At 41.9% G+C, this 27,596-nt stretch overlaps 1 protein-coding gene across 2 annotated transcripts; it reads left to right on the top strand.

The window, feature by feature from the left end:
- The first annotated feature begins 1,201 nt into the window (after nucleotides 1-1,201).
- LOC124256896 (laminin subunit beta-1-like) lies at nucleotides 1,202-24,660 on the top strand. Of its 2 annotated transcripts, XM_046690866.1 has the most exons (16): nucleotides 1,202-1,672; nucleotides 3,066-3,247; nucleotides 4,502-4,669; nucleotides 5,158-5,337; nucleotides 5,557-5,705; nucleotides 6,400-6,704; nucleotides 7,225-7,385; nucleotides 10,310-10,489; nucleotides 13,241-13,378; nucleotides 14,099-14,263; nucleotides 21,465-21,783; nucleotides 22,036-22,266; nucleotides 22,495-22,649; nucleotides 23,351-23,473; nucleotides 23,960-24,131; nucleotides 24,552-24,660. In XM_046690866.1, the coding sequence occupies exons 1-15, from the start codon at nucleotides 1,302-1,304 to the stop codon at nucleotides 24,085-24,087; spliced, it is 2,955 nt and encodes a 984-aa protein (XP_046546822.1). In that variant the 5' UTR covers nucleotides 1,202-1,301; the 3' UTR covers nucleotides 24,088-24,131; nucleotides 24,552-24,660. The 2 variants fall into 2 exon arrangements, with proteins under 2 accessions (XP_046546822.1, XP_046546823.1); XM_046690867.1 differs by lacking the exons at nucleotides 21,465-21,783; nucleotides 22,036-22,266; nucleotides 22,495-22,649; ... (1 more) ...; nucleotides 23,960-24,131; nucleotides 24,552-24,660 and adding an exon at nucleotides 18,506-19,578.
- Nucleotides 24,661-27,596: the final 2,936 nt, after the last annotated feature.

Below are 27,596 nucleotides of genomic sequence, written 5' to 3'. Positions count from 1 at the left end.
ACTACGGTTTAGGTACAAAATTCTTTAATCCGGGCTGTTAATTACTGCTTCACCACTTTTACATACCTGCAAAGGGACATAACCGTCATGGTTCGCTCAGGATCTCAAGCACAAGCACTAACTACCATGGAGTTAGTGAGTGAGTCTGGTTTTACGCCGCTTTTAGCAATATTACAGCGGGGAGGCGCCAAGAGTGGACTTCACACATTGTACCCAGGGGAACTGAACCTGTTGTCAAACAGTATGTTTAGGCCCACTCATTTTTTAACATTTTTAATATTGGTCAGTGTTGCATCCAACCACCAGTAGCTGAAGTGATGACGTATATCTTGTTGAGAGATGACGTAGCTCAAGACCCAATGACCCTAGGTGACCCTGCTTACCCCAGCTTGGTGTGTTTTAAAATGTTGTAAATAGTATTGCTATGTTTGAATGCCAATTAACAATTTTGATTTAAATATGACTTGCATGTATGATGAACTTGTGCATGTGTACAAACGTATTTTCATCGCTCACTGACCAGAACGATGTTTTTAAGCGTAGTAACGTCAGAATTGGCGAATGAGTAGTAGTGAGTGAGTTTTGTTTTACGCAGCTTTTAGCAATATTCCAGCAACATCACGGCGGGAGACAGAAATGTGCTTCACATTAGTACCCATGTGGGGAATCGAACCCTGGTCTTCGGCGTGACGAGCGAACGCTTTAACCACTAGGCTACCCCACCACCCTTTATTGTTTATCAAATTCAGAAGAGATGTAATCGAATAGTAGTCCAAAACATGGTTTAAGATGTGAAACAGAAAACATATTGAAATCAGTATTCTTTATATTGCTTTAAACACGTTGAGGAAATGGTTGAGGGAGATATATATGTTAATAATTCGACGAACAGAGTATATTCATTAATTCATCATGTTCTTTTGCTTTGTCTGATTGTGTATGTTTAAATAATGTAGGAATGTTACATGTGATGAATTCTGTATTGTACTATGTTACTGTATTTGTGATTCCGTGATTAATGACAATATCTGATGAGTTGTGTGTGATTTTCCAACAGGTCACCCCTCAAAACTGTACAACAGCTCAACACACGAAGGAGATGATGATTGACGTCCAACCCAATACATGGTGGCAGTCAAAAACATGGTCAATTGGCCAGTACGAATCTACGTTCCCTGACCACCAGTACCCGGTCAACGTCACCTTGTCCTTCAACAAGACGTACCGAATGGCGGCCAATTTGACCTTGATCTTCAACTCTGGACGTCCCCAGGAGATGGTCATTTACAAGTCTATGGACAATGGTGCCACTTGGGTGCCTCTCCAGTACTATGCCAGAGACTGTGGCAAGGAGTACCCCAACATCCCCAACCGCTATCGGCGCTGACAACTTGACGGCGGTGATCTGTGCGGAAGCGTACAGCAAAGACACCGGAAACCCGAAGCCTGGCGGGAAGGTCGACTTTCCAGGTCCGGGTGAAAGGATTAAGGTTAAGACCCCGGACGATGCAATGTATTATGCTGAGCTGGAGAATATCAAGAGATTCTTCGAGTTCACAGACATTCGTATACTACTGTTATACCCCGCCACTGATTACAAGGAAGCAAGTAGAAACATGATCGACTTCCTCCGATACTACTATGCAATCTCGGACATTACCGTCAGGGCAACGTGAGTATACACCGATGATGATGATGATAAATGAGTGAGTTTAGTTTTACGCCGCTTTTACAAATATTCCATCAATATCATGGCGGGGGACACCAGAAATGGGCTTCACACAATATACCCATGTGGAGCATCGAACCTGGGCCTTCGGCGTGACGAGCGTACACGTTAACCACCAGGCTACCCCACTGCCCCCTATGAGTGAGTGAGGTAGTTTAGTTTTACGCCGCACTCAGCAAGATTCCAGCTATATGGCGGCCGCCCCCTATGATGATAATGATAATGATGATGAGTGAGTGAGCACTCAGCAATAATCCAGCTATATGGCGGCGATCAGTAAGTTATCTGGACCAGATAATCCAGTGATCAACAGCATGAGCATCGATCTACCGAATAAGGATACGCTGACATGTGTCAACCAGATCAGCGAGCCTGACCACCCGATCCCGTTAGTCGCCTCTTACGACTAGCATGTGTTACTGGAGATAAATTTTAACCCAGATCTTCACGGGTGACGACGACGAAGACGACGACGACGACGACGATGATGATGGTGATGGTGATGATGATGATGATGATGATGATGATGATGATGAACAAGCGGGATAGTTCTATGTATACAACTTCTTTATAACAATATATGCGACGTTTCAATGTAGAGGCTAAAGTCGCATATATTGTAAATTAAATTAAGAAGTTGTATATCCACGGCACTATCCCCCTTGTTGATCACACCGACTCCAAATTGCCACACAAAGAACAAGTCATGATGATGATGATTTGGAGATTTTACGTGCGCTTTTAGAGATAATGGAGTCTGTATTGGTTTAGTACATTAGTGTCATCTCGTACACCAATGGATGAAGAAGAATGTCGAAAGCTAACATTTGTAGTTTTCAGACTGGAATTCTAATATTTGCGTTTTTCTATAAAAGGTTCTCTAGAATGTACACATCTCAAAAGTGACGCGACGCAAGTATTCCAAAGAACCTGTCGTTAAACAATATATTACTGACATTTGTACTTTAAATCTCCAAACCAGAACTGAGCCCGAAATATCCACCGAATATATGTTTTAAAATACACAGAACTAAATGTATAGGGAAATTTTATTCGTCTGTGTTCCTTGTGTAATTTTGTATGTTTCTGTTATATACAAATTTATATTTAAGATGATTTTATTTCTGGTACTAAATGTCAGTCTAGTGATACCGGAAGAGCGGGTTTACCATTGGTGCTGCTACCTATACCTCATCCAAACATTGGAATGATGGTGAATCTGTCTTGGAGGTATTGGAAACCTAATGTGACCGGCTTGAGGGGTTTGACAGTATGTCTTGAAATAACTTGATGACGAAATCTGATTGGCATAATACTATTTTGTTTTCATCGCCAGTTGTTCCTGCAACTTGCACGCGGCCTCCTGCATGTCCACCCTGAACGGCGACACCGTCTGTGAGTGTCAGCACAACACAGCCGGGAAGGACTGCGAACGATGTTTGCCTCTCTATAACAACAAACCATGGCGGGAGGGCAGCTTCCTTCCAGCACGAGTAGGCACTGCGAATGCGTGTGAAAGTAAGTACATGCTTGAGACCAGTTTCAACAGCAGTAAATTGTCTGTCAACACTTTTCTTGAAAGTGAGTCAGTTTAGCTCAACGTCGCTTTTTAGCAACATTCCACCAATATCAAGGTATAAAAAATGTTGCACAGGGTTTTTAAATATATCATCACTTAATATGATCACTAACTTATCACTTTAGTTCGTAAGGTGAGGACCGCCTCCGTGGTGTAGTGCTTAGAGCGTCCGCCCGGAGAGCGGAAGGTCGCGGGTTCGATGCCCGACCGCGTCATACCAAAAGACGTTAAAATATGGTACTTGTTGGTCCCTGCCTGGCGCTCGGCATTAATGGGTACAACAAGGACTTGTCGGCTCGGAGTCAGTATAATGTGTCTGAGTGGGGTATTCATGCTTCACTGCGGCATGGTATCTCAGTGGGCTAGCACTATAAAACCAGCTTAAGTCTGGTCTAGTACAAGCAGCCGCACATACACATACACACGCATGCACGTCGTCATATAAGCGAAATATTCTCAAGCACGACGTAAAACCCAATTTCACCTCACCTCCCCTCGTAAGGTGAGAAAGAATTGAAAACAGTGAAGAATAATCGTTGGCAAACATTCTTCATTTATAAACACCTGGATTGTTTTAATTGTCAAAGTATTTTGTAGAGCCGGCAGTATAAAACACACTGTCTTTGTTTTGTCTGTGCATCAGTAAACCAATGCAAACTGTAAACCCTTGCCCTATAGCCTTAAGTCGTTTAAGAATAGGAATATCTTTTGAATAATATGTATAAATGAATACAATAGAAGTGAAAGATAATAAAAGTAACTTTACACGGTGTTTGAAATTGAATATGATATTGTGCGTGTGAGTCCTTTCAGCCTAATTCTGGCACCTGTCTGTCTTTGGTTAAGTTGGTTGTTTAACGCCGCACTCTGCACTATTCCAGCCATATGCTGGCGGTTAGTGTCGGGAATTGGTTGTAATGTCATAACTGATTATTAGTTGATTACAGCCTAAACTGTAGCAGCCAGGCGAGCTGGTAGTGCTTATGAAATGTATATTTAATAACAGACAAAAACAACCTTTTAGAACTAGTTTTCATTCCAAAAAGTCTTTCAAAATAGTTTGTGTTCGATTATGAGAAAATGTGATCGATTACTTGGTCTTTTGGCCACTGCGACCAGTCTTCGCTTAGTTCAATTAATTGGAACACCACAAGTTGTTGGTTCAGTACTAACGAACGCCGGTTTACCATCAGAATGTGAATGTAACGACCACGCCCTCAGCTGCACCTTCAACTCTACGCTGAACTACGGCAAATGCGACAACTGCCTCCACAACACGACGGGAATGATGTGTGAGGAATGCCTGGACACCTTCTACCCAAATGTTGCTCTACCCCTAAACGACACCAACGTCTGCCCACGTAAGTAGTAGGTAGTTACAGAAGGTGTATTGAATAAATTATGCCTGTGACAGTGGGTATACGCGGTACGGCTGATGTATGGAGAGGGGTACTGTAATTATATGGACACGGGTATAATGGGTATATGGACACAGTTATAGTGGGTATATGGACACGGGTATAATGGGTATATGGACACGGGTATAGTGGGTATATGGACACGGGTATAGTGGGTATATGGACACAGGTATAGTAGGTATATGGACACGGGTATAGTGGGTATATGGACACAGTGGGTATAGTGGGTATATGGACACAGGTATAGTAGGTATATGGACACAGGCATTGTGGGTATATGGACACAGGTATAGTGGGTATATGGACACGGGTATAGTAGGTATATGGACACAGGCATTGTGGGTATATGGACACAGGTATAGTGGGTATATGGACACAGGTATAGTAGGTATATGGACACATGTATAGTTCACGGGTTTCTCTAATTACAGCGTGCGACTGTGAGCGCGACGGTCTGTTGAACCCTGCTGACACAAAGTGTCAGAAAAACAGAACCCAGCCGAACATCGGTCAGTGCACGTGCAAGGCCAACGTGACCGGTCGTCGCTGTGACCAGTGCCAGCCCCAGTACTACGGCCTCTTGCTGGCCGAATCTCCGGGCACCTGTAAACGTAAGGATCCAACAAAAAAAGGATTTACCGTGAACAAAACACTGATTGATCATAAACAAAATATATCATTTTATCAGGTGATGATTTCAACTCTGCTGATGACACTCGAGAGAACGATATAGACAAATATTAAAATTTCATCATGTAATGATTTCATATGCTGCGGCAGCAAAAGCAAACGCTACTGATAATTAACACGCTATTTTGTGATGATTTCAGCTTGTGCCTGCAACACGAAGGGGACACAAAACAACAGCAACATCTGTGACAGCAGTAACGGCCAGTGCCCCTGCAAAACGTCAATCGAGGGGCGACCCTGTGACAAATGTAAAGCCGGCTACTTTCAGTTTCCAGCCCTCTCCAGTGAGGTAAGTAGTGACGTCAGATGGCGGGAGAACATACACCACCACCAATCATGATCATGACATGTCGAGTGTGTTTCTTGGCCATAGAAAACAATAACACCCATTGTCTGATTGAAGAAATCGCTCAAACAACGTTTTGTGATTATAATACTAGAGTTTTGGTTATAAATGTTAAATACATGGCCTTCAAGATGTTAAAACAAAAAGTCTTGGGTTTTAAAATGTTTGTTAAATATTTTGTATTTTCCCAGAATGAGCACATATAATTATCAGAAATCTTTTGCATCTTGGCATAATTGGCGAGGACAAACTGTAGAAACTACGAGTTCAGAACTTTCCATCCACCATGTTGTTATTCACGTATTGTGTAAAGAGCTGTTTCCTAGTCGTTGGCAGCTCTAGCCATTTGATCCACTTATATTCCTCGGTTTGATATTGCGAGAATATTTATAAATGCATCAAGAGACTATGAATCAAGAGGGAATTTATTCATTATGTCTAATAATCATTACACATACGCTTAAAAGTTGTGTGGACACGTATGCTTAATATCTACACTGATAAGAATAGTTTTATTTATGAACAATCATATGATATGGACAATCCTGATTACATTTACTATTACCTTTGGGTAGAAAATGGTCTTACAAAGAAAGTGATCTTGGTGAAAAAGCTTAAATTGTACCATTTGTTTCAGGAATGTCGAAGTTGTGCTTGTGATCCCGGTGGGTCGACGACGATGTCATGTGATGATTTTGGAATGTGTACTTGTGTCCCCCATGTCACCGGCACAAAGTGTGAGCAGGCCGAACGTTACTTCTTCGTTCCATCTCTGGACGAGTTCATTCTCCAGCCAGAGGGGGGCACGTGCAGCATAGATGGGGATCTGTGGACTCCCCTCAAACCATTTGATGGAACCACCTTCGCCACCTGTCCGCCAAGCGGCGAAAAGGTCGTGGAATTCAAATACCTAGGCGTTAATGAGCAGTTCAACGTCACATGGTAAGTTTTTGATACACGCGTATATTATCATCAAACAGTGGTTGTTTAGAATGCAGGTTAATGTGGCATTCGTAGGTACCATCTTGTGTAGTAGTAGTAGTAGTAATAGTAGTAGTAGTAGTAGTAGTAGTAGTAGTAGTAGTAGTAGTAGTAGCAGTAGCAATATGACAGCATGTGTGGCGCCTATTTCTGGTGTCCCCGCAGTGATATTGCTGGAATATTGCTAAAAGCTAAAACACAAACCCAACCCTCGTGCCAGTTTCATGTTCTTCTTCGGCATGATGCCGACAGTAAATGTTTTGATAATGGTAATATTTGGTAATGGCGCTAAAGAGCTAACCATGATATTCGTGGCAAATCTTTGACTTCATCCTGTCTGCGAATCTTCTCATCCACTCTGCAAAGGTTTACATGACCAAGGCGGACAATCTGCGAACATGTTCTAGGTCCAAGGTGGCACTGGATGAGGTCAGGTTCCTGGCGCTGGAGATTATATATAGTTCTGCTCTTTAAATTTCAGGCCATACCAAGTCGGCGTTCGATATTCTCTGGGAGGCGTGACGGCGCGAGTTGGTGCCAGACTGGAACTCACTGCCACCGGAAATACACAGCAGATAACGGCAGGATCATGTGGAATAACGTTTGGACCTGTCGCTACCTTAACAATGAACCTCGAACCTGGTGAGTGAGACTGGGGATCTCCGTGGGGGCTCAGCCCTTGTATTGTGAGGTCGATATGTGGTATTTATATGTTGGTATACCAGGAAAGAAATCTCGAATCTTTTCGAAACGCAATCTGAGTGGATATCGCGTTTTCATCACAAGGAGAGAACTCGTGTTGTACACGGGATGAAGCCTGGTTTCCTGGGTATGCTGCGCTGACGCTACCCTGACCCGGCCATGACTGCCTCGACACAAACAAACATGGCGGACACGACATTATGGTTACACGAAACCAAATATCTTCCCACTGACTTCTGGAATGACGTATTATTTAAAAAAAATACTAACTACCGTAAGCCCCCCAACAGCTCTGACTTGTACACGTGTGCTCTGTCTGGCCTTAAATTCAGCAAAACAAAACAACCCTATACTTTGTTAACCAGCTCGTTTTCCGAGTGCCGGAAACAAAAGAGACCAACCACGGTTCAGCACAAAATGTCACCAACTGAGACATATATGGTTATATTCAGCATAAGTTATTGTGTTAAAATGACATCAGTAAATATTGAATAAAACATGTCAACTTTCTTTACTCGATGGAACTGCAGTAATTTGAATAAACTCCAAAATATGACTCAAATCGTCCAATCACAGCTGCCAGATGATTCAATCTGCATTGAAAACTGCTCGTACAACGACTGACTCTGGTTTCTGGTATTTCCATTATTGATGTATAAATATATACATGTACGTCACGAACATGACGCCCATTGTTCATGAAGAAAAAAAATATTCTTGACTCGAAAGTCGTCGCCACATTGGCAAAATGTTAACAAAGACACCCGACTAACAACAGAGATATGTGTCAACTCGCCATTGTCACATAATAAATGCAATTGAGCGGCCATATTAACAAAATATCGTTCGCATCTTTATCTTAGCCAATAATGATACCGCAAATTTCATCGAATGTAACCTATTCTCTCTATTATTGGTACATGAAGGATGAGGACTATTTTTATGGATATACAACTTCTTTGTTCTGTATAGGCGACGTTTGACATAGATTCTAATGTCGTTGTCAAGCAAGTGATGTATAGGCGACGTTTCGACATAGATTCTAACGTCGTTGTCAAGCAAGTGATCCACTTGCTTGAATACGACATTAGAGTCACTGAGTAAAAAAAGAAACTTCACAAAATGTAATTTGAAAAATAATGAATAATTTTTTCTCTGATGATACATCTATGTATCCGAAATGGGATCCCTATCTTTCGACTCTAGAAAAACGATAGCAAAACCCACTCAAACCCATCCATTCGTCGTGCAAATGACGTTAGTGCCAAATCAGGTCCTAGGTCACCTACGTGACAGATTTCTGCCGGCTACACGAACCAGGGCTGAGGTGTTTAGAGGTCGACTGTCCTCACAGACCATTCGAAATCGGTTGCGGGATGCCAATCTCCATTCTCGACGTCCATATCGTGGGCCAATATTGACGCCGTTTCATCAACGTCAACGTCTGCTGTGGGCCCAACGTCACCTCCGATCGACCCAGAGAGACTGGAATCGAGTCGTCTTTAGCGATGAATCCAGGTTTACCCTCAGATTCGCGGACGGCAGGCATAGAGTCTGGAGACGACGTCGTGAACGGTATGCCCAATGTTGTGTAGAGGAAGTCAACAGATTCGGGGGCGGAAGTTGCATGGTGTGGGGTGCTTTCTGTGGGAATAACCGTTCCCGACTACTGGTCATCCGTGAAAACCTCACAGCTGCTGCTTACCGCGACCAGGTGCTCACCCCTGAACTCGTTCCTTTCATGGCGGCTCATGGCCAAGGTCTACAGTTCCAGCATGATAATGCTCGGCCGCATACCGCGATGTTGACACGAAATTTCCTTTAAAACGCTGGAATCAACGTCATGGACTGGCCATCGAGGTCCCCTGACCTTAATCCAATAGAGCACGTTTGGGATGCACTTGGGAGAAGGCTTCGTGGTCTTAGGAACCAACCTCAGAATTTGCAGGAACTTGGCGCTGCCTTGCAAGAGCAATGGCGCAGAATCCCCAACCACGTGTTCACAAGCATCAGGCAGTCGATGAGGAGACGGTGTTTGGCAGTGGTGAATGCTCGGGGCGGCCATACACGATATTGAACTGAGAAATTTCACATTTTTATTCTTGTGACTTGACATTCTGTATACCCATGTTTTGGAACGGCGGTGTAGCCTAATGGAACTGATTATGGCACTGTCAGTGTATCGGGTACATCACACAGATCCCAGCAATGAAATAATAACAATTTAACCATCTTACCATCTCTTGTTCTTTTATAGTGCCCTGAAGAAAGAATGTGAAGTTTCTTTTTTGACTCAGTATATGTCGAAACATCGCCTATACAGAATAAAGAAGTTGTATATCCATAAAAATAGTCGTCATCCTTCATTTACCCAGGTTCTAGAATGCTAATCAAAGAAGTCATTGGTATATGCTTATAGAAGATGGAACGTCCGCAAAACGACAAGAAAATACCAATTTGGATCGGTAATAATAATAATAATCCGTCATCGGTTCTTATATTTGGCCTTTGGATATTTATTCACATGAATAGTCTTTGCTTTTGTTATTATATTACAAAACTAATATTTTACGGCTTTTTCACCCTAAACATACTTTAAATTTACAGATTAAAGACAAGGAAAATAAGTAAAGGGCCATTGGAAATGTCAACGTTTCTTTGCCAGACACTAAAAGAGATTCAAGTTGACAGAGCTCCTTCTGTCTTTACGACTTCCTATCTTAAAAATGCTCCGTGATTTAAACTGTCTGGCACGCAATTGTATCATTTAAATACTGTTCAACCCACCTCACTAAGTACACACTGTCTGGCCATTCCAGTCAATGTTAAATCGTACCTTATTCACTCTATCGTCACTATTGCAGGTCAGTCCACTGCAGTGATGGCAAGCCCACCCGTGACCATTGACAGGAGATGCGCTTACACCCTGAAGCTGACTCTCCCAGACCACGTGAACGGCACTGACCCCACCCTCATCGACTCCCTCATCTTTCTGCCCTCCCTCAACGACAGCGCACAAGCGTTCAGAATCACGGCAGAAAGTAGTAAGTCGTTATGGTTCCCAATACCAACATCTATTCATCTGTAGTTAAGTCAAGTTGTTTATTTGTATGTATGAAGGCCATTGGCCTATATACCAATAAGCAATAGTTCTCTGTAACAATAAGCAATAGGTCGTAACTCGTCAAAAATAGGTAAAACATGTAAACGATGGTCATAGCTTGAAAGCAATAGTGCACATCTGTACATGTTGTTCGTACTTTGAATATTTCATGCCTATTAACAGTAGTTTACCCTGTAATCGGGTGGTCAGGCTCCCTGACTTGTTGACACATGTCATTGTATCCCAATTGCGTAGAACGATGCTCATGCTGTTGATCACTGGAATGTCTGGTCCAGATGCAGCGTTAAACAACAAACAAACAAAACAAAAGTTCACCCTGTAAAAACATGTCCTGTCTGCAATACAATAGTTCCTGTCTGCAATACAATACTTCCTGTCTGCAATACAATACTTCCTGTCTGCAATACAATAGTTCCTGTCTGCAATACAATACTTCTTGTCTGCAATACAATAGTTCCTGTCTGCAATACAATACTTCTTGTCTGCAATACAATAGTTCCTGTCTGCAATACAATACTTCTTGTCTGCAATACAATAGTTCCTGTCCGCAATACAATACTTCTTGTCTGCAATACAATAGTTCCTGTCTGCAATACAATAGTTCCTGTCTGCAATACAATACTTCTTGTCTGCAATACAATAGTTCCTGTCTGCAATACAATACTTCTTGTCTGCAATACAATAGTTCCTGTCTGCAATACAATACTTCTTGTCTGCAATACAATAGTTCCTGTCTGCAATACAATACTTCTTGTCTGCAATACAATAGTTCCTGTCTGCAATACAATACTTCTTGTCTGCAATACAATAGTTCCTGTCTGCAATACAATACTTCTTGTCTGCAATACAATAGTTCCTGTCTGCAATACAATACTTCTTGTCTGCAATACAATAGTTCTTGTCTGCATACAATAGTTCCTGTCTGCAATACAATACTTCTTGTCTGCAATACAATAGTTCCTGTCTGCAATACAATACTTCTTGTCTGCAATACAATAGTTCTTGTCTGCATACAATAGTTCTTGTCTGCAATACAATAGTTCTTGTCTGCAATACAATAGTTCTTGTCTGCAATACAATAGTTCTTGTCTGCATACAATAGTTCTTGTCTGCAATACAATAGTTCTTGTCTGCCTACAATAGTTCTTGTCTGCAATACAATAGTTCTTGTCTGCAATACAATAGTTCTTGTCTGCAATACAATAGTTCTTGTCTGCAATACAATAGTTCTTGTCTGCATACAATAGTTCTTGTCTGCAATACAATAGTTCTTGTCTGCATACAATAGTTCTTGTCTGCAATACAATAGTTCTTGTCTGCAATACAATAGTTCCTGTCTGCAATACAATAGTTCTTGTCTGCAATACAATAGTTCTTGTCTGCATACAATAGTTCTTGTCTGCATACAATAGTTCTTGTCTGCAATACAATTGTTCTTGTCTGCATACAATAGTTCTTGTCTGCATACAATAATTCTTGTCTGCAATACAATAGTTCCTGTCTGCAATACAATACTTCTTGTCTGCAATACAATAGTTCTTGTCTGCATACAATAGTTCTTGTCTGCAATACAATAGTTCTTGTCTGCATACAATAGTTCTTGTCTGCAATACAATAGTTCTTGTCTGCATACAATGGGTCATACCTATAAACAATAGTACATACTTGTAGACAATAGTACATACCTGTAGACAATAGTACATACCTATAAACAAGAGTACATACCTGTAGACAATAGTACATACCTGTAGACAATAGTACATACCTGTAGACAATAGTACATACCTATAAGCAATAGTACATACCTGTAAACAATAGTACATACCTGTAAACAATAGTACATACCTGTAGACAATATTAAATACCTGTAGACTTACCTGTAGACAATAGTACAATAGTACATACCTATAAACAAGAGTACATACCTGTAGACAATAGTACATACCTGTAGACAATAGTACATACCTGTAGACAATAGTACATACCTATAAACAAGAGTACATACCTGTAGACAATAGTACATACCTGTAGACAATAGTACATACCTGTAGACAATAGTACATACCTGTAGACAACTAGTTCGTAGTGTGTCAACAATAATGCATACTTGTCAGTTATAGTTCATGATTAGTTCATACCTGTTCATGACTGTAAACAATATGTCATGACTGTATAGAATTGATTATGTCTGATATTACCTATCATAATTATTGGTGCCATGCTATAGTTGTAATACTGACTCCAGACAGCAGCTTTATTGCACTATTCGCCAGGATATCATTCTCATGTTCTGATATATTCTTCCACAGGCTCCTCTGTTTCACTATTCGCCAGGATATCATTCTCATGTTGATATATTCTTCCACAGGATCTGATGTCTCACTATTCGCCAGGATATTATTCTCATGTTGTGATATATTCTCCACAGGCTCCTCTGTTTCACTATTCGCCAGGATATCATTCTCATGTTCTGATATTTTCTTCCACAGGCTCCGCTGTTTCACTGTTCGCCAAGATATCATTCTCATGTTCTGATATTTTCTTCCACAGGCTCCGCTGTTTCACTATTCGCTTGGATATCATTCTCATGTTCTGATATATTCTTCCACAGACTCTGATGTCTCACTATTCGCCAGGATATCATTCTCATGTTGTGATATATTCTCCCCAGGCTCCGCTGCCTCACAATACACGAGCACCTGCATGGGTCAGTTGGCAGCGCTATTGTCTCGCGAGACCGCCATCAGAGACACCCCGTGCAGTAAGGTGTTGTACACCGTGTCGGCAGAGGTCTACAAGGAAGGGAAAGGTAGGTGCTGGCTTCTGAATCTGACTTCTACTCCGACAGACAGATTTACAGCCGATACCAGGAGCACGGCCGACCCAGCTCTCTAAGGAGCCAAGCATGCGTTCCCTAGACATGCCAGAAACCCACGGTGTCGATTGTTCGAATCTTAGATTCACCGGATTATGATTGTGCCCCTAGGCTTCACTTCCGGCTTTAGGACCACTCTCGGGATACATTGAAATACTGTCCCCAAAAGCGTTGATCCAAATTCACTGACTCACCCAGTCTGATTGGTTCGTGCATCCAAATACTATCTGCCCTACTTATTATGAAGCGGGATAAAGTGAAATTATCGACTCTAACGAACTGAATTAAATTGAAAATCATGGCTGTTGTCTTATATACACATGGACAAAATATTGCAACACTTCATATGTTTCATAGTATCAAGGGTCAAAGCAACCATACAGACAAGCATGATTATAACATTAATGTCAATGGCTTTATGGGGGTTAAAAATCAGTTGTTGCGGTACTTTCTTCCTAATGTATAATTAATATTCCACTTGAATCCCTTTATTTGCGTTGTTAGGATCATTTTCTTAATAACAGTCGAACACTTTTGTAAGGTATTTCAACGGGGATTTGTATTTTTCTGATGATGATGTTGGCTTTTTCATAAGCTTTCGTTAAAACCATTCTGAACTATTTCGTCTCCTCAGTCAAATGATATATTTTGCAGCATGTCAATGCAGCCCTGTTGGAACGCTTGATACCACGTGTGAAAATGGTCAATGCGATTGCGCCCCTCTTGGTGGTCAGTGCACGTGCAAGCCGGGGGTTGGAGGACGCCGCTGTGACGTCTGTATGCCCGGCTACTACAATCTCTCCTCCAGTGGATGCACAGGTGAGTATTCCTCCATGTTTTTGTGAATTCAGAGCACAATATGACACTCAACGTTTGCTTTGAGAAGTCAGTGTAAACTCCGACAGTACCGACCTAAGTGGAAGAAGGAATCTCCGTCAGTCTCAGCAATGGTGATCAACGTAATTGTGTCAATGATTAAAAATCACACTTACCATTCCTTCTCGAAATCTGTCAAACGAAACGTCTGAAAACTCAGTACACGGCCCGAGTAAACCTTTATGAAAGCAAATGGGCCGTGTTTGAATCGTGTTAAGTCTAACATCTTCCCTGGTAACATATAAACACGTCTGTCAAAGCCCAGTGGTAAAGCCGGTGTTCTTTTTGTAACGAACGCCGTGATATTGCGGGAATAAATCTAAAGGCGGTGTAATACCACACTCGTTCACTCATCCTTTGCAGCGCAGGGGCGGTGGGGTAGCCTTGTGGTTAAAGCGTTCGCTCGTCACGCCTAAGACCCGGGTTGGATTCCCCACATGGGTACAATGTGTGAAGCCCATTTCTGGTGTCCCCCGCCGAGATATTGCTGTAATATTGGCAAAAGCTGTTCATTAGCCTTTCAGTAGTCTTCCGCCATGTACCAAGATACGATTCAGGTGTTCTTCCGACCAGTGGAACACTTATTGTAGGAGGCGACTCACAGGCATGCACACCCTCACGCACACGCACATGCACACATGATCTCAGACAAAACGCGTCTCCTACATGTCTGAAGACAGTTTTGCATCTTCCAGCTTCGACTTGAAAATAACTAAAATGTAGTTTGAGTGTGTTTATTTAGTTACTTATTCACAACTGTTAATTATACCAATGAGGCAAGTTTTAATAAGTCGTATTTTGCTCTGAATTCATAAAAATATTTTTAAAATCTATGTTTTAGTAGCTATAGAATAGTGTTTTACGATAGGATAGATATTTATGTGTCATTTTACTACAATTTTCTATTTGAAACTTCTCAAAATGGTGTACGTTTTTTGTGATTTTCCTCATTTTTGACATCCATTTCTTGTCATATTCTCTTCGACTGTTGTACGTCTGCATGTTTTCACTGGTAGAGGGGATTAAGAATATACTTGAACGTCATTTCGACTTTTTTCTTGTTTTGGGATTAAAATGTAATAAAAAAGAACATTCCGGCAAAATATTTCATTCCGAGGATCGTCACCTGAACAGAAGATGAAGACATCGTGGTTTTATTGACGCAAGTAAGTTTAAATCATATACTCATCCTCAGTAATCAGGGGTGTTTTAAGTTCTTGTTCTAACTAATGTCTCAATTCATAAGGTTCATTGATAAACAGGGTGTTGGGGTGGCCTTGTGGTTAAAGCGTTCGCTCGTCACGCCGAAGACCCGGGTTCGATTCCCCATATGGGTACAATGTGTGAGGCCGACTTCTGGTGTCCCCTGCCGTGATGTTGCTGGAATATTGCTAAAAGCAGGGTAAAACTAAACTCACTCACTATTTTAAAAATATACTAGGCACATAAAGAAACTGTGCATACAAAAATTTAAAATCTAAATTTATCAAACCTGTGTAGACACATAAGGATTTAAACTCAGAGATTAGTGCATGCACGTGCCACGTTCCGTGACGGCAGTGGGTTCGTCCTTGAGACGTGCAATACGTTGTTGCACGTGCATTCCGGGAAAGAGAAACAGAGTAAATGAATGCCACACAATACTGTCACTTTGGAAAGCTCAACCCCTGCCCTTGCGATCATTCAAAAAATTAAACGGCTATTGAAACGCATAGCATGCCAAGGCTCACGTCTGCACAACATCATGAGGCCATTCGGATGGTCTGTGGCGGAATGTCTCAACGACAAGTGGCTGCACATTTCCACTGCCACCGGAACACCATTTCTGCACTGGTGAGACGCTACCAGAACACAAATGACGTCATCGATCGGCCACGTTCTGGACGTCCACGTGTAACAACGCCAAGACAGGACAGATGGATAAGGGTGACCCATCTGCGCCACAGGTTTCAGACTGCAGTGATGACTGCCCGAACCATCCCAGGACTTCGCCGTATCCACCCCAACACAGTTCGACAACGTTTACGTCATCACGGGATCAGACCACGACGTCCCGCCATACGGCCTATCCTGACACAACGTCATCGACAAGCTCGCCGAATGTGGTGCCGAAATTATGTCCGCAGACCCTTGTTTTGGTGGAGAAATGTTGTTTTTTACAGACGAGTCCAGGTTTAACATTTCCCATAGTGATGGACGTCAACGTGCCTATAGACGCGTGGGAGAACGTTATGCACAGGCCTATGTCTTGGAGAGGAATCGCTTTGGTGGTGGTTCCGTGATGATTTGAGGTGGAATAACAGCACGCCAAAGAACTCCTTTGGTGATTGTTCAGGACAACTTAACTGGTGTGGGCTACAGGGATCAGATTCTTCGACCTGTGGCAATTCCTTTTCTGCAACGTCATGGTTAACATTCCAACAGGACAATGCCCGCCCTCATACGGCAAGGGTTGCTATGGATTTCTTGCAACACCACAGCGTTGACTTACTGCCTTGGCCTGCAAATTCACCGGATCTCTCCCCGATAGAGCATGTTTGGGACGAGATGGATCGACGTCTACGCCGTCTTCCTCATCCGCCGGATAACGTCCTTGACCTTGCAACAGAACTTGAGAGAATCTGGCTTGACATCCCACAAGCCTTCCTTGCACGTTTGATAGGCTCTATGCGTCGTCGATGCACTGCTGTTCTCAATGCCGATGGTGGACATACCCGTTATTGAGCTTGTGACATGGTCGTTTGACCCCTGTCCCGCTTGTGGACTCGTGACGTCATTGTGATTGACTTTTCAATTGAAATTCTCCCGACTTGTTATGGTCTCATGATCCCCCCATTAAAGTTTATATGTACCTTTGACGTTGTTATCGTACTTATCAACTGGGATAATATTTTGACAATGCACAGTTTCTTTATGTGGCTAGTATACTTTAAAAATAGTGTACGGTAGATACTTTTGCACGGATACGCTGTGCCAACACGTGCTGGTAGGAAGCTGCCCTCCCGCCATTGTTTGTGTTGTAGACAAATACTGTCATTTGTTGTAGATCGCGAAGTGCGACTAGAAAACAAAAAACCTTACACGTAACCAAGGGAGGTAACTCTATTATTGTTTTTGCACGAGAAAAGCGCCGACAACGTGTCGGGTGTCTGTCTACAAAACCTTATGCAGTTATAACTTCAGTAAAATTGAGTTGTTAAAGATATTCGGATATGTTATGTTATGGCTGTCATTGATATTTGTGTGGTATTCTTATGGTGCGTTTACTTATCTTGCAGTAAAGCGTTTGTTACAAGGCAGTAGACTACATGACTGTAAAGACCATTAGCCTGAATAAATAAAAACAACAAGATAACGGACGCATTTTCATTTATTGTCAGACAACCACATTAGTTATTAACAAACACTCACTAATCAGCCACAGTTGTGCATGTCCAGTCATGTTTCGGAATTTGTTTGAGATGTGGCAAGATGACACGGTTCTATAACAAAGCTTCAATAATAATTATGCGGAGAGCACCCCTGTCAACAAGTACACTGAACTCCAGAAATGTTTGGAAACTTTAAATTCATATATTTAAAGTAAACTTCCCCTAAAACAGTAATCATGCTTGTTGTTAATGCGAACGATTTCCCGTGTTTATAGTGTGTGGAGTTGCCTCCCTTTGCTGTAAGGATTTGCTAATACATTATATGTACCATGATCTTCACGATCCGCTGACACCGAGCCATATAATCCCCATTTATCATGTATCGAGTTATTCAGTTGTGTTAAGACGCCGCATAAGCAAGATAAATTGTTTATGGCGAACAAAATGAGAAACATGGAAATCAATTCAAGTCATATGCGTTTACCGCTTTGTTGAACGTTCATGTACAGGGAGGGGCGGTGGGGTAGCCTAATGGTTAAAGCGTTGGCTCGTCACGCCGAAGACCCGGGTTCGAATCCCCACATGGGCACAATGTGTGAAGCCCATTTCTGGTGTCCCCGCCGTGATGTTGCTGGAATATTGCTAAAAGCGGCGTAAAACCAAACTCAGTCAGTCAGTCAGTCATGTACAGGGGTCGTGGCGACACACCTTATCAGGGTAAATCTGAGACTGGGTGTAGATAAACAAGTAAAGCAACTATATACGAATATGTTGTACGTCACATAAGGCACAGGTTTCTTTCTCTTTTCTACAGAATGTCCGTTAAGGCCCTGTCCAGAGTTAGCTCCCCCTACATCTGCAACACTCCAGTCAAAGACAGGACCTTTTTCAGACACGCCTGACACCACCGGCTTGTTTATCGCACTGGGACTTACACTGTGCGCCGTCTTTCTTGCATGTATAGCCTTTCTGTGGTTACATCCTGGGTTTATAACACGCCATATCACCTGTTTGAAAAAGCACCCTGAGAGGAGGAAGAACATCCGGGTTATCAACAAAGGTCCCGGGGGTAATCTTGGGTCACATGACCCGCGAAACCACACCCACAAGGAAATTAACGATCGTAAAGTAACATGGATTTCTGCAGGTAACACCAATATGGGTTATTCCCCTTCGCCGTCAGATACAAGGTCGGATTCAGAGTATGACGAAATACCTGCGTTTTTCTTCGCTCAAGGGACACAACTCAGTGATGGACAGCCCGAAGCGAGGAGTATAGTGCACGGTGATTATTCTAATGGAGTATCAACGACAGAGGACTCGGAGACGGGAACGTGTAACGCAGAGACGTTGCCATCCGATATCATCCCTCCTCCGCCATCTTTTGACACATTCAAGTCCGATAACCCAATAACACTTCCGGTTATAACCGTATCAAAGCCATCAGCTCCAAGCAAACCGAAGCGAAAGAAACTTAAGAGTATTAAACCGGTGAAACTCGCCGACGACAATCAAAACAATGTTGACGATTACAACACAGCTGTCGATGACAATTGTTTCAACGAGAATCTTCTGCAACAGAATACCATGAACTATGCTGGATATGATTCTTATGATGAAGTCAATGGTTCTCTCGTGTAGTCAGGTGTTACATTTACTGAAACACATGTAGAGTGTGGTTTGAAACGCCATACTCCAATTCTCTCCCTTGTACATGCACTGAGTTGTACACTGAGTTAGTGCGCACACGTGAGTGGGTGAGTTAGTGAGTGAGTGCGTGATGGTAACCAGTCGGGGTGTGTGTCTCTGACAAACCTAGAATCATTCAAGGGAACTTGGATTAGAATCCACGATCATAGGGGCCTGGTCTTTGCAAGGGACACCTGAACCCCTTTAATCCGAATAACATTCATCCTGATGAAATCGGATCCAGATTAAGATTCCTCTGGATTAAAACTGTAATATACTAAGCAAAGGAAGTAATATAAAAATATGTAAACGTTTTTAGAGGAGTGTTTAAGAAGTAATGTCCTTCGTTTTTATACAAAATGTTCCAAACAGAATCTGTGTCCGGATTGACAGGGGTACGGTGTCCGAACTAAGGCTGTCCCACTGTTAAGATAGAGGGAATGATTTTAAATGATTTGAACCTTTATTCTGAACAAAGCAAACTCCAATAGTACAGAATGTGTTGCAAACATTTGTCAGTTACGATAGAATCCAATTCATATATTTTCAATGCTGAACCCGAGTTGGTTGACGATGGTCACAAGACACAGCGACAACTTGTTCAATATACTGAATTCACGGTCTACCATGGCTGTTACGCCAACGTTTGTCCAGGAAGATTTATGCATTATTGCCAGAGTGGCTATATAACGAGGAAGCCATCCTAGTCAGTCAGCAGTAATCCATGAATATATGTCAGTTGGATAAAGATCGGTGTAGTGTGTGTAACATATATCATATTGTCTGTATATGTTAATATTACTTATAATAGAGTCGTCAGTTAAGCAGTAGCTGTCTGGAAAATCACTGCACTGTGTATATATGTACTGTAGAAGAAGTTTATTTCCGTTTGTAGGCCATCGGCCAATGTACAAAAAGAAATATAAATGATATTGTGCATAATGGCAATAGGCCGACATTTGTGTTGTCAATATATAGAAGATCGAAAATCACTGCACTGTGTATATATGCTGTGTGTGAAATAAAATAGCAATACAACCGGTCAACAATCAGGTAAAGTGTATATAAATGTGAGTCTATATAATATTAATAATATTACACACACTGATGTTCACGTCGAGGCTATATGACGTGAGTAATGACGTCACATGGGTATGTCACAAATGAAATATACAACACATCTGTCTCGTACGTCATCAATCATATCAAGTATGTTTTAAATCATGGCAGTGTTTACATGACATATCATACATGTGGCATTCTTTATCAACCTCCTGGAAAAAGAATATATTGAAAATGTAATTTGCCCCAGCGCTATCAGAACGTAAGTAGCCAGGTACTCATTGATGTCGTGCAATATCGCCATTACTACCATCGTCAACTATCACCATGCAATAACGTTCATTTACTGTTTGTTTAATTGTTATCCAAATATACACTTGGGTGTATAATATCTTTTTTCACTGCAGTATATAGCATTTGTAATATGTAATATATGCAAATTCCTCGATCAATTAAACCATCAACTGTAGTTTGCATTTGTCATTGTTTGATAAGGCGGAAGCTGTGCAAGAGTTGAATAATTACATGTGGCTCTCTTAGGAACCACCGATAGTGTGTGTGTGTATGCGTGCGTGCGTGCGTGCAAGTGTGCGTGTGTGTGCTGTGAGAGCGGAGGGGGAATTGAGAGGCTTGTTAAGTTTTCAGGCACGCTATGTACTGTGCCAAGGGAACAGTATATTTTGTATTTTAGGCCAAAGTGTAGTTTGTATTTATTTTATTCTGTAATATATAAATATAACTTAATGAACTTGTCCAACAAACAAAAAGGACCACAACCGCCGCTGCTACTGAAAGAACCGGGTACACATAGGTAGTATTTCAGACATTTTGAATTCTATTGCTTTTTTGTTTTATCTTTACATTTTCGCCCGGTTTGCCAAATTCCTCATTTTCAAACTAATTATTTTTCTGATCTTTTTGACAATATTCTTTGGTAAGGGTTAATGAACTTTTGCTCTGACCTTAAGTAACATACAAATGTACACTGACATATATGTGTACGTTTCATGGTTCTATTACAGCCTGTGACTGCGGCCCGTACGGATCTGCCAATGGTGCTTGTAACATCACCACTGGGCAGTGCAAGTGTCTCCTCAACATTGCTGTTGCTGGGCAACTGGACGCGAGCGGAAACGCCAGTGACACTCAGTGCCGCGCATGTCTGGCTAATTACTATGGTTACGGACCAAATGGTTGCGTTGACTGCGGATGCAGTATCGATGGAGCAACTGGACAACAGTGCAGTTTGGTTGGACAGTGCCCGTGTAAGCCAACGATTGGTGGAATGAAATGTGACGTTTGTGAAGATTCTTACTACAACTTCAACGCCAGTGGCTGTCAGTAAGTACTATTTGTATGAAAACTACTTTGGGCAAAACACATTTACACTCACCGTATTGTATAAAATTTAAAAAAAAAAGAAATGATAGATGATGAAAGGTTAAACGAACTTTGTTTGGTGAAAATTGAGATAAAAAACGTCTTCGGAATGAAAGTTCAGGGTGGATGGGGTATGGGAAACATAGTTTGGATTATCTTAATATGACAGAAATTTCAATGAATATCCTTGAACCTTTGACCTTATGACCTCAGGAAATGTGACTGTGACCCTAACGGTAGCACGGCCTTGACCTGTCAAGCTGCATCCGGGGTCTGCAACTGTAAGGACAACGTCCAGGGCAGCAAGTGCAATCAGTGTAAAGCGGGATTCTTCAATCTGGCGGGATACAATCCTAGAGGCTGTCAGCCTTGTTTCTGCTTCAACCATAGCACCGCCTGTGCAGCGGCTGACGGCTTTACTGAGAACAACATCACATCGGCGACGTAAGTACTACCAGATACAATGTCATTGGATATAATCATTAATGTCATGACTAGACATTAAATACTCAGATGCTATGTCGTTAACACACATTTCTTTTATGAGGTTATCCTTGTTCTGATAAATTTGATCGATCTTAATAAGAGACCTTTGGAACTGTGGAGAAATGTAAATATATAATGTCAATTCTGTTATGAATATGTTTCCTCTATGACAACTGTGTGTTGCAGAACTACTGGATGGACTGTCGATGGAACCAGTATTGTTGCACCGGAAGCTTACCTTGGAGACAAAAGCTCCTCTTATGGCCAACTGATCATTGCTGATATGTTCCTAACGGGGGGTAATGTCTCACAGGAGTCGCTCATTACCGTGCGAGGAGCTGGTAAGAGTGAACTCGTGTACACTATAATAGATAAAGCCATGGTAACTGATTTCTTTTGACACTTTTGCTTTTTAACTGCTTCACTTCACAGCAACAGAAGGCGTTTCATAAATATATTCTTTAATCCAGTCATTGGCAGTCAATGTGCTCAATATCTTTTTCAGATCCTTGGGTTAAGCTATGTCGTTATTACCAAATATGGTCTGTAATTAAATGTAGCCAACACAAGAAGACTCGATATTTTAACAAAGATATTTGATATGGGAGTTAATAAATATTCAAAGTCAACAAGAGCACAATGAGTTTTGATTGGGAGTATATAATCATTGATGACACCCGGTGCTAACTTCAATATAACGTTAAACAGGAAATTTACAATCTGTTCCTGAACCAAGTGATATCACAGAAAACGGTTGTGTATGGTCTTCTGAGAGTTTCTAGGACATCTGTCCTGACTCACAATGAAGCATACGGGCCACATGCGGTCTCATCTTAGGCGAGTGAGTTTGTTGAAAAGTGCTTCTGTTAACCCAGCAGAGAATGGGTACCCGGTAGGATAAGTCATATGACTATTAACCTTCTAGCGCCTAGCAGGCAGCTTGGGTTGTCTGGAGTTAAGTTGCCGTATTAAATACCTGATTGCGTCTTGTGCCGTGCATATCCCATATGTATATCCCATATGTTTCCATTGTGTTTGCTAGGGGCGGAACTTGTGTATAGGCATTTGGCGCCGACTACAGCCGGTAGGAACCTCATCCAAACAAGACTGTTTCCCGAGAACTGGCTCCTCAACAACCAGAATCCTTCCCCGAACCAGATGTACAGTAAGTTTCGCCCGTGACTGCTTCTCAATCCTCCAAGAACATTTATAGGGTGGTGGGTAACCTCTGAACATCCATATGGATACAGTGTGTATAGGGTGGTGGGGTAACCTCTGAACCTCCATATGGATACAGTGTGTATAGCCTATTTCCTGTAACCTCCATAAGGATATTGCTTAGATATTGTTAAAAGCGGTGTAAACCATACTCACGCATTAACAGATAACCTGTTGTTGTTTATCGGTATGATAACAACTATGAGTGAGTGAGTGAGTTAAAATTTAAAGTCTCATCGGCAGTGTTTTGTGTATGAAAGTTGTAAATCTGTAAATTTATAAATAATTAGGAACAAACTTAATATAATTACCTGTCTGATAGGAAAATAAAATAATTAGTCTATCACAGATTTGCACTTAAAACTAGCATATAACCTTAAAACACTACTTCGGCATGAAACATGAGGTAATCTAATACGCAATACTATTTCAGATATTCTCTCATCTATAACACATCTGATGTTCAAAAAACGTGATAAACTCAACTCCAACAGACGTTTCAGCTGTAACCATGGCAACGGCGACAGCCTCTGCTGGCATCACGGCTCAACTTGGCGCTAGTTTCGTAGAGAACTGCACTTGTAATGTAGCAGACAAAGTTGGTGGTGAGTCGCTACTTACGTTCGTGCGTGGTGTTGTGGGGGGATTCATGGGAGGGGGTGTATTTGGGGATGTTGAGCTGTCTTCATGGCTCAAGGTTAACTTAAATATCCGCAATCAGTGTATGATGTACAAACTCGATGTGCTATGTAGTCACACCATAGGCAAGTGGGTTTGTTAAAAAAATCCTCTCTTCACCCAGCAGAAAATGGGTACCCGGTGGGATAAGTCATGTGCCTATAACCCTTCAATCGCCTCACAGACAGCTTGGGTTATCCGGGGTAATAATGTCCATCATGCTGTATGCGCTTAGAGCATGTCCCAGCGGCGTGGAGTAAAAGTGGCCAATTATCAAGTTGTATGCATGGAAACAATGGATGCCAGTCACATACAACCAGGATTAAAGGTTCTCCTAACTTTTTCAGGTTTGTCGTGTGAGAGTTGCGGTGAAGGTAATAGGCGTTCCGCACCCGTGCAGAATGACACTCGCTTCGACGTATGCGTGGCGTGTGACTGTAGCGGACGGACTTCCGGCCAGGTACTGTGCAATGAAACGACCGGGCTCTGTCTCAACTGCCGGAACGGTACAACAGGTGACAAGTGTGAGAACTGCTCTGCTAATGTTCTTGTCGGACCGGAATGTAATGCCTGCGTTGACGGATTCTGGGGCCTTGGTGCAGATGGATGTAGAGGTAAGGCACAGATACGTCCTCGACTGCCATCTTCTGTATTCTGATGCTGTAGCAGGTGCCAGTACGTCTGGCATTACATTGTCCCCAGGCTATTTAAAAGTAGTAATGTGAAAATACTGGATTTAGTTAAGGATGGAGAAAGATGAAGTGTTGACACAGAGGCATTTAAGTGTAGAAAAGGATACAGTGTATTGTTGATATAGATGCAGTCAAGTGTAGATAAAGCTGGAGTTAGTGTAGACGAAGATTGACTTCAGTAAAGACAAGGATGTAATAAAGTGAAAATAAAGTATAACTTAGTGGACATAAATGTACAGTTGAGTGTGTAGGACAGATAGGTGGGTGTATAGTGAGACATGCTTGAAACAACACTGAGATGTATAGAGAGATGTACTTGAGTTGACATTAAGATACAGTTAAGTATCGATAGAAATACTTAAAGGTCACATGCAACCAAAAAATCAAACATAATTAAAAGACAATTATCACTTATTCATGACATATAATATACATTGCTGGTTATGAAAAAACATATAAACAAAATTGTAAGCGTACAATCGCAAATCAAAAGTGCAATATTATGTACTTCGGTTTACTTCCCAAGAAACGAAGCAGTCGGGATACCGAACCCAGTCAGAGCGGGTGGGTGTGCACTCAAGTGTAACGGCTGGTTCATTTGCAGATGCCCTCACGGCTGATTGTGTGTGTATATATAGAGATGTTGGGTTTTGTAAATACATGCTCATTTTTTGTGTATAACATTTTGCAATCAACAGACATCATAACATGTCATGTGTTCAAGTATCACACCTGCCTGTCTGTGTAATTACAAAATGTGACAGAGACCGAACTCGGGCCATAAATCAATGCATTTTGTTTATGGTGTATAGCCTGATTGGTGTTAAGTTCAAATTGCATGTGGTCAGTGATAGCAGCTGTGTATTGAATATTGTCATTAGCAGACAGGCAGGCAGACACACAGGTGTCAATAAAACAAGACATTGAGTTTTGTCTGTGACAACGACATATCTATATCACAGTTAGAAATTGTGTCAACGCTAAATAATGACATTGCTTTCAAGTTTCGAACTGAGAAAGTGACTCGGTAAGAAGAACGTGTAGACAAATGAAACTAAATATAAACAGTTAATTTACTGTCATAACATATAAAAAGCTCGCGCCTGTGAGATATCAACAAAACATTAGAAAAATAGCTCACACCAAAGCCTTCACCGAGTATTCACCGGACAACCGCTTCCAAGCTGCGCGAACCTACTTCACTGCGCACGTGCTATAAGCGCAGCCCAGCTGTTGAACCCCGTTTTCCCCAGAAAAGTCTGGGGAAAATTAGTGAAACGTTTGAACTCCGATTTGGCGCGTTTTTTTTCATCGCGTTATTTTTCAACTTTATAAGTTGAATTTGCATTTTTGACGATTTGTTTCGGTAAGTCCATACCGAAAGGTATCAGAATCTGCAAAGTTGTGTTTTACGTTGCATGTGACCTTTAATATGACTTTAAGGTACAGGTAAGTTTGTGCTTAAAGGGTCGAGAGATGTGCTTACGCTGATGTTGAGATACACCTAAATGGACACTAAGCGACAGTTAAGCGTTTTGAAAGATATGGTTAAGTAGACATTAAGATATAGTTGAGTGTAGAGGTGGGTAGTTACGGCTTCCTTATTCTGTCTGACTTACTTTTGCTTCTTTCCAGACTGTAACTGTTCCACACCTGGAACCACAGCAGGTACATTCTGTGACAAGACCAGCGGTCAGTGTGTGTGTGCTCCCCACGTGACCGGAAGGCAGTGTGACAAGTGTGAAGATAACTACAATAACCTCACAGTGTCTGGTTGTCAAGGTAGGTCTGTAGGATAACTACCATAACCTCACAGTGTCATGTTGTCAAGGTAGGTCTGTAGGATAACTACCATAACCTCACAGTGTCTGGTTGTCAAGGTGGGTCTATAGGATAACTACCATAACCTCACAGTGTCTGGTTGTCAAGGTGGGTCTATAGGATAACTACCATAACCTCACAGTGTCTGGTTGTCAAGGTGGGTCTATAGGATAACTACTATAACCTCACAGTGTCGGGTTGTCAAAGGTCCTATGACCCTCACAGTGTCTGGTCAAGGTAGGTCTGTAGGATAACTACTATAACCTCACAGGGTCTGGTTGTCAAGGTGGGTCTATAGGATAACTACCATAACCTCACAGTGTCTGGTTGTCAAGGTGGGTCTATAGGATAACTACCATAACCTCACAGTGTCTGGTTGTCAAGGTGGGTCTATAGCCTCGCAGTGTCTGGTTGTCAAGGTAGCATACCATAAAGTGTCGGGGTTGTCCAAAGGTAGGTCTATAGGATAGCTACCACTTATTACCTCACAGTGTCTGGTTGTCAATGTGGGTCTATAGGATAACTAACTACCATAACCAGTGTCAGGATGTCTATAGGATAAATACCATAGCCTCACAGTGTCAGGATGTCTAGGTGGGTCTATAGGATAACTACCATAACCTCACAGTGTCTGGTTGTCAAGGTGGGTCTATAGGATAACTACCATAACCTCACAGTGTCTGGTTGTCAAGGTGGGTCTATAGGATAACTACCATAACCTCACCTCACAGTGTCTGTCTTGTCAAGGTGGGTCTATAGGATACCTCACAGTGTCAGGTTGTACCATAACCTCACAGTGTCGGGATGTCTAAGTGGGTCTATAGGATAACTACCATGATCTCACAGTGTCGGGACGTTAATGTAGGTATATAGGATAAC

The sequence above is a fragment of the Haliotis rubra genome, unplaced genomic scaffold (assembly GCF_003918875.1).
Source record: "Haliotis rubra isolate DU_JTF1 unplaced genomic scaffold, ASM391887v1 Scf642, whole genome shotgun sequence".
NCBI lineage: Eukaryota > Metazoa > Mollusca > Gastropoda > Lepetellida > Haliotidae > Haliotis > Haliotis rubra.
Note: the sequence above shows the minus strand (reverse complement) of the source record. Positions and strands in the feature narration are given on the sequence as shown.

What these genes read in the sequence shown, in the direction of transcription:
- LOC124256896 (XM_046690866.1), top strand. Translation starts at nt 1,302, where the DNA reads ATGGTGCCACTTGGGTGCCTCTCCAGTACTATGCCAGAGACTGTGGCA. An exon ending in CGACACCAACGTCTGCCCAC is followed by an intron (nt 4,670 to 5,157) that starts GTAAGTAGTAGG and finishes CTCTAATTACAG; the next exon opens with CGTGCGACTGTGAGCGCGAC. An exon ending in AACAATGAACCTCGAACCTG is followed by an intron (nt 7,386 to 10,309) that starts GTGAGTGAGACT and finishes TCACTATTGCAG; the next exon opens with GTCAGTCCACTGCAGTGATG.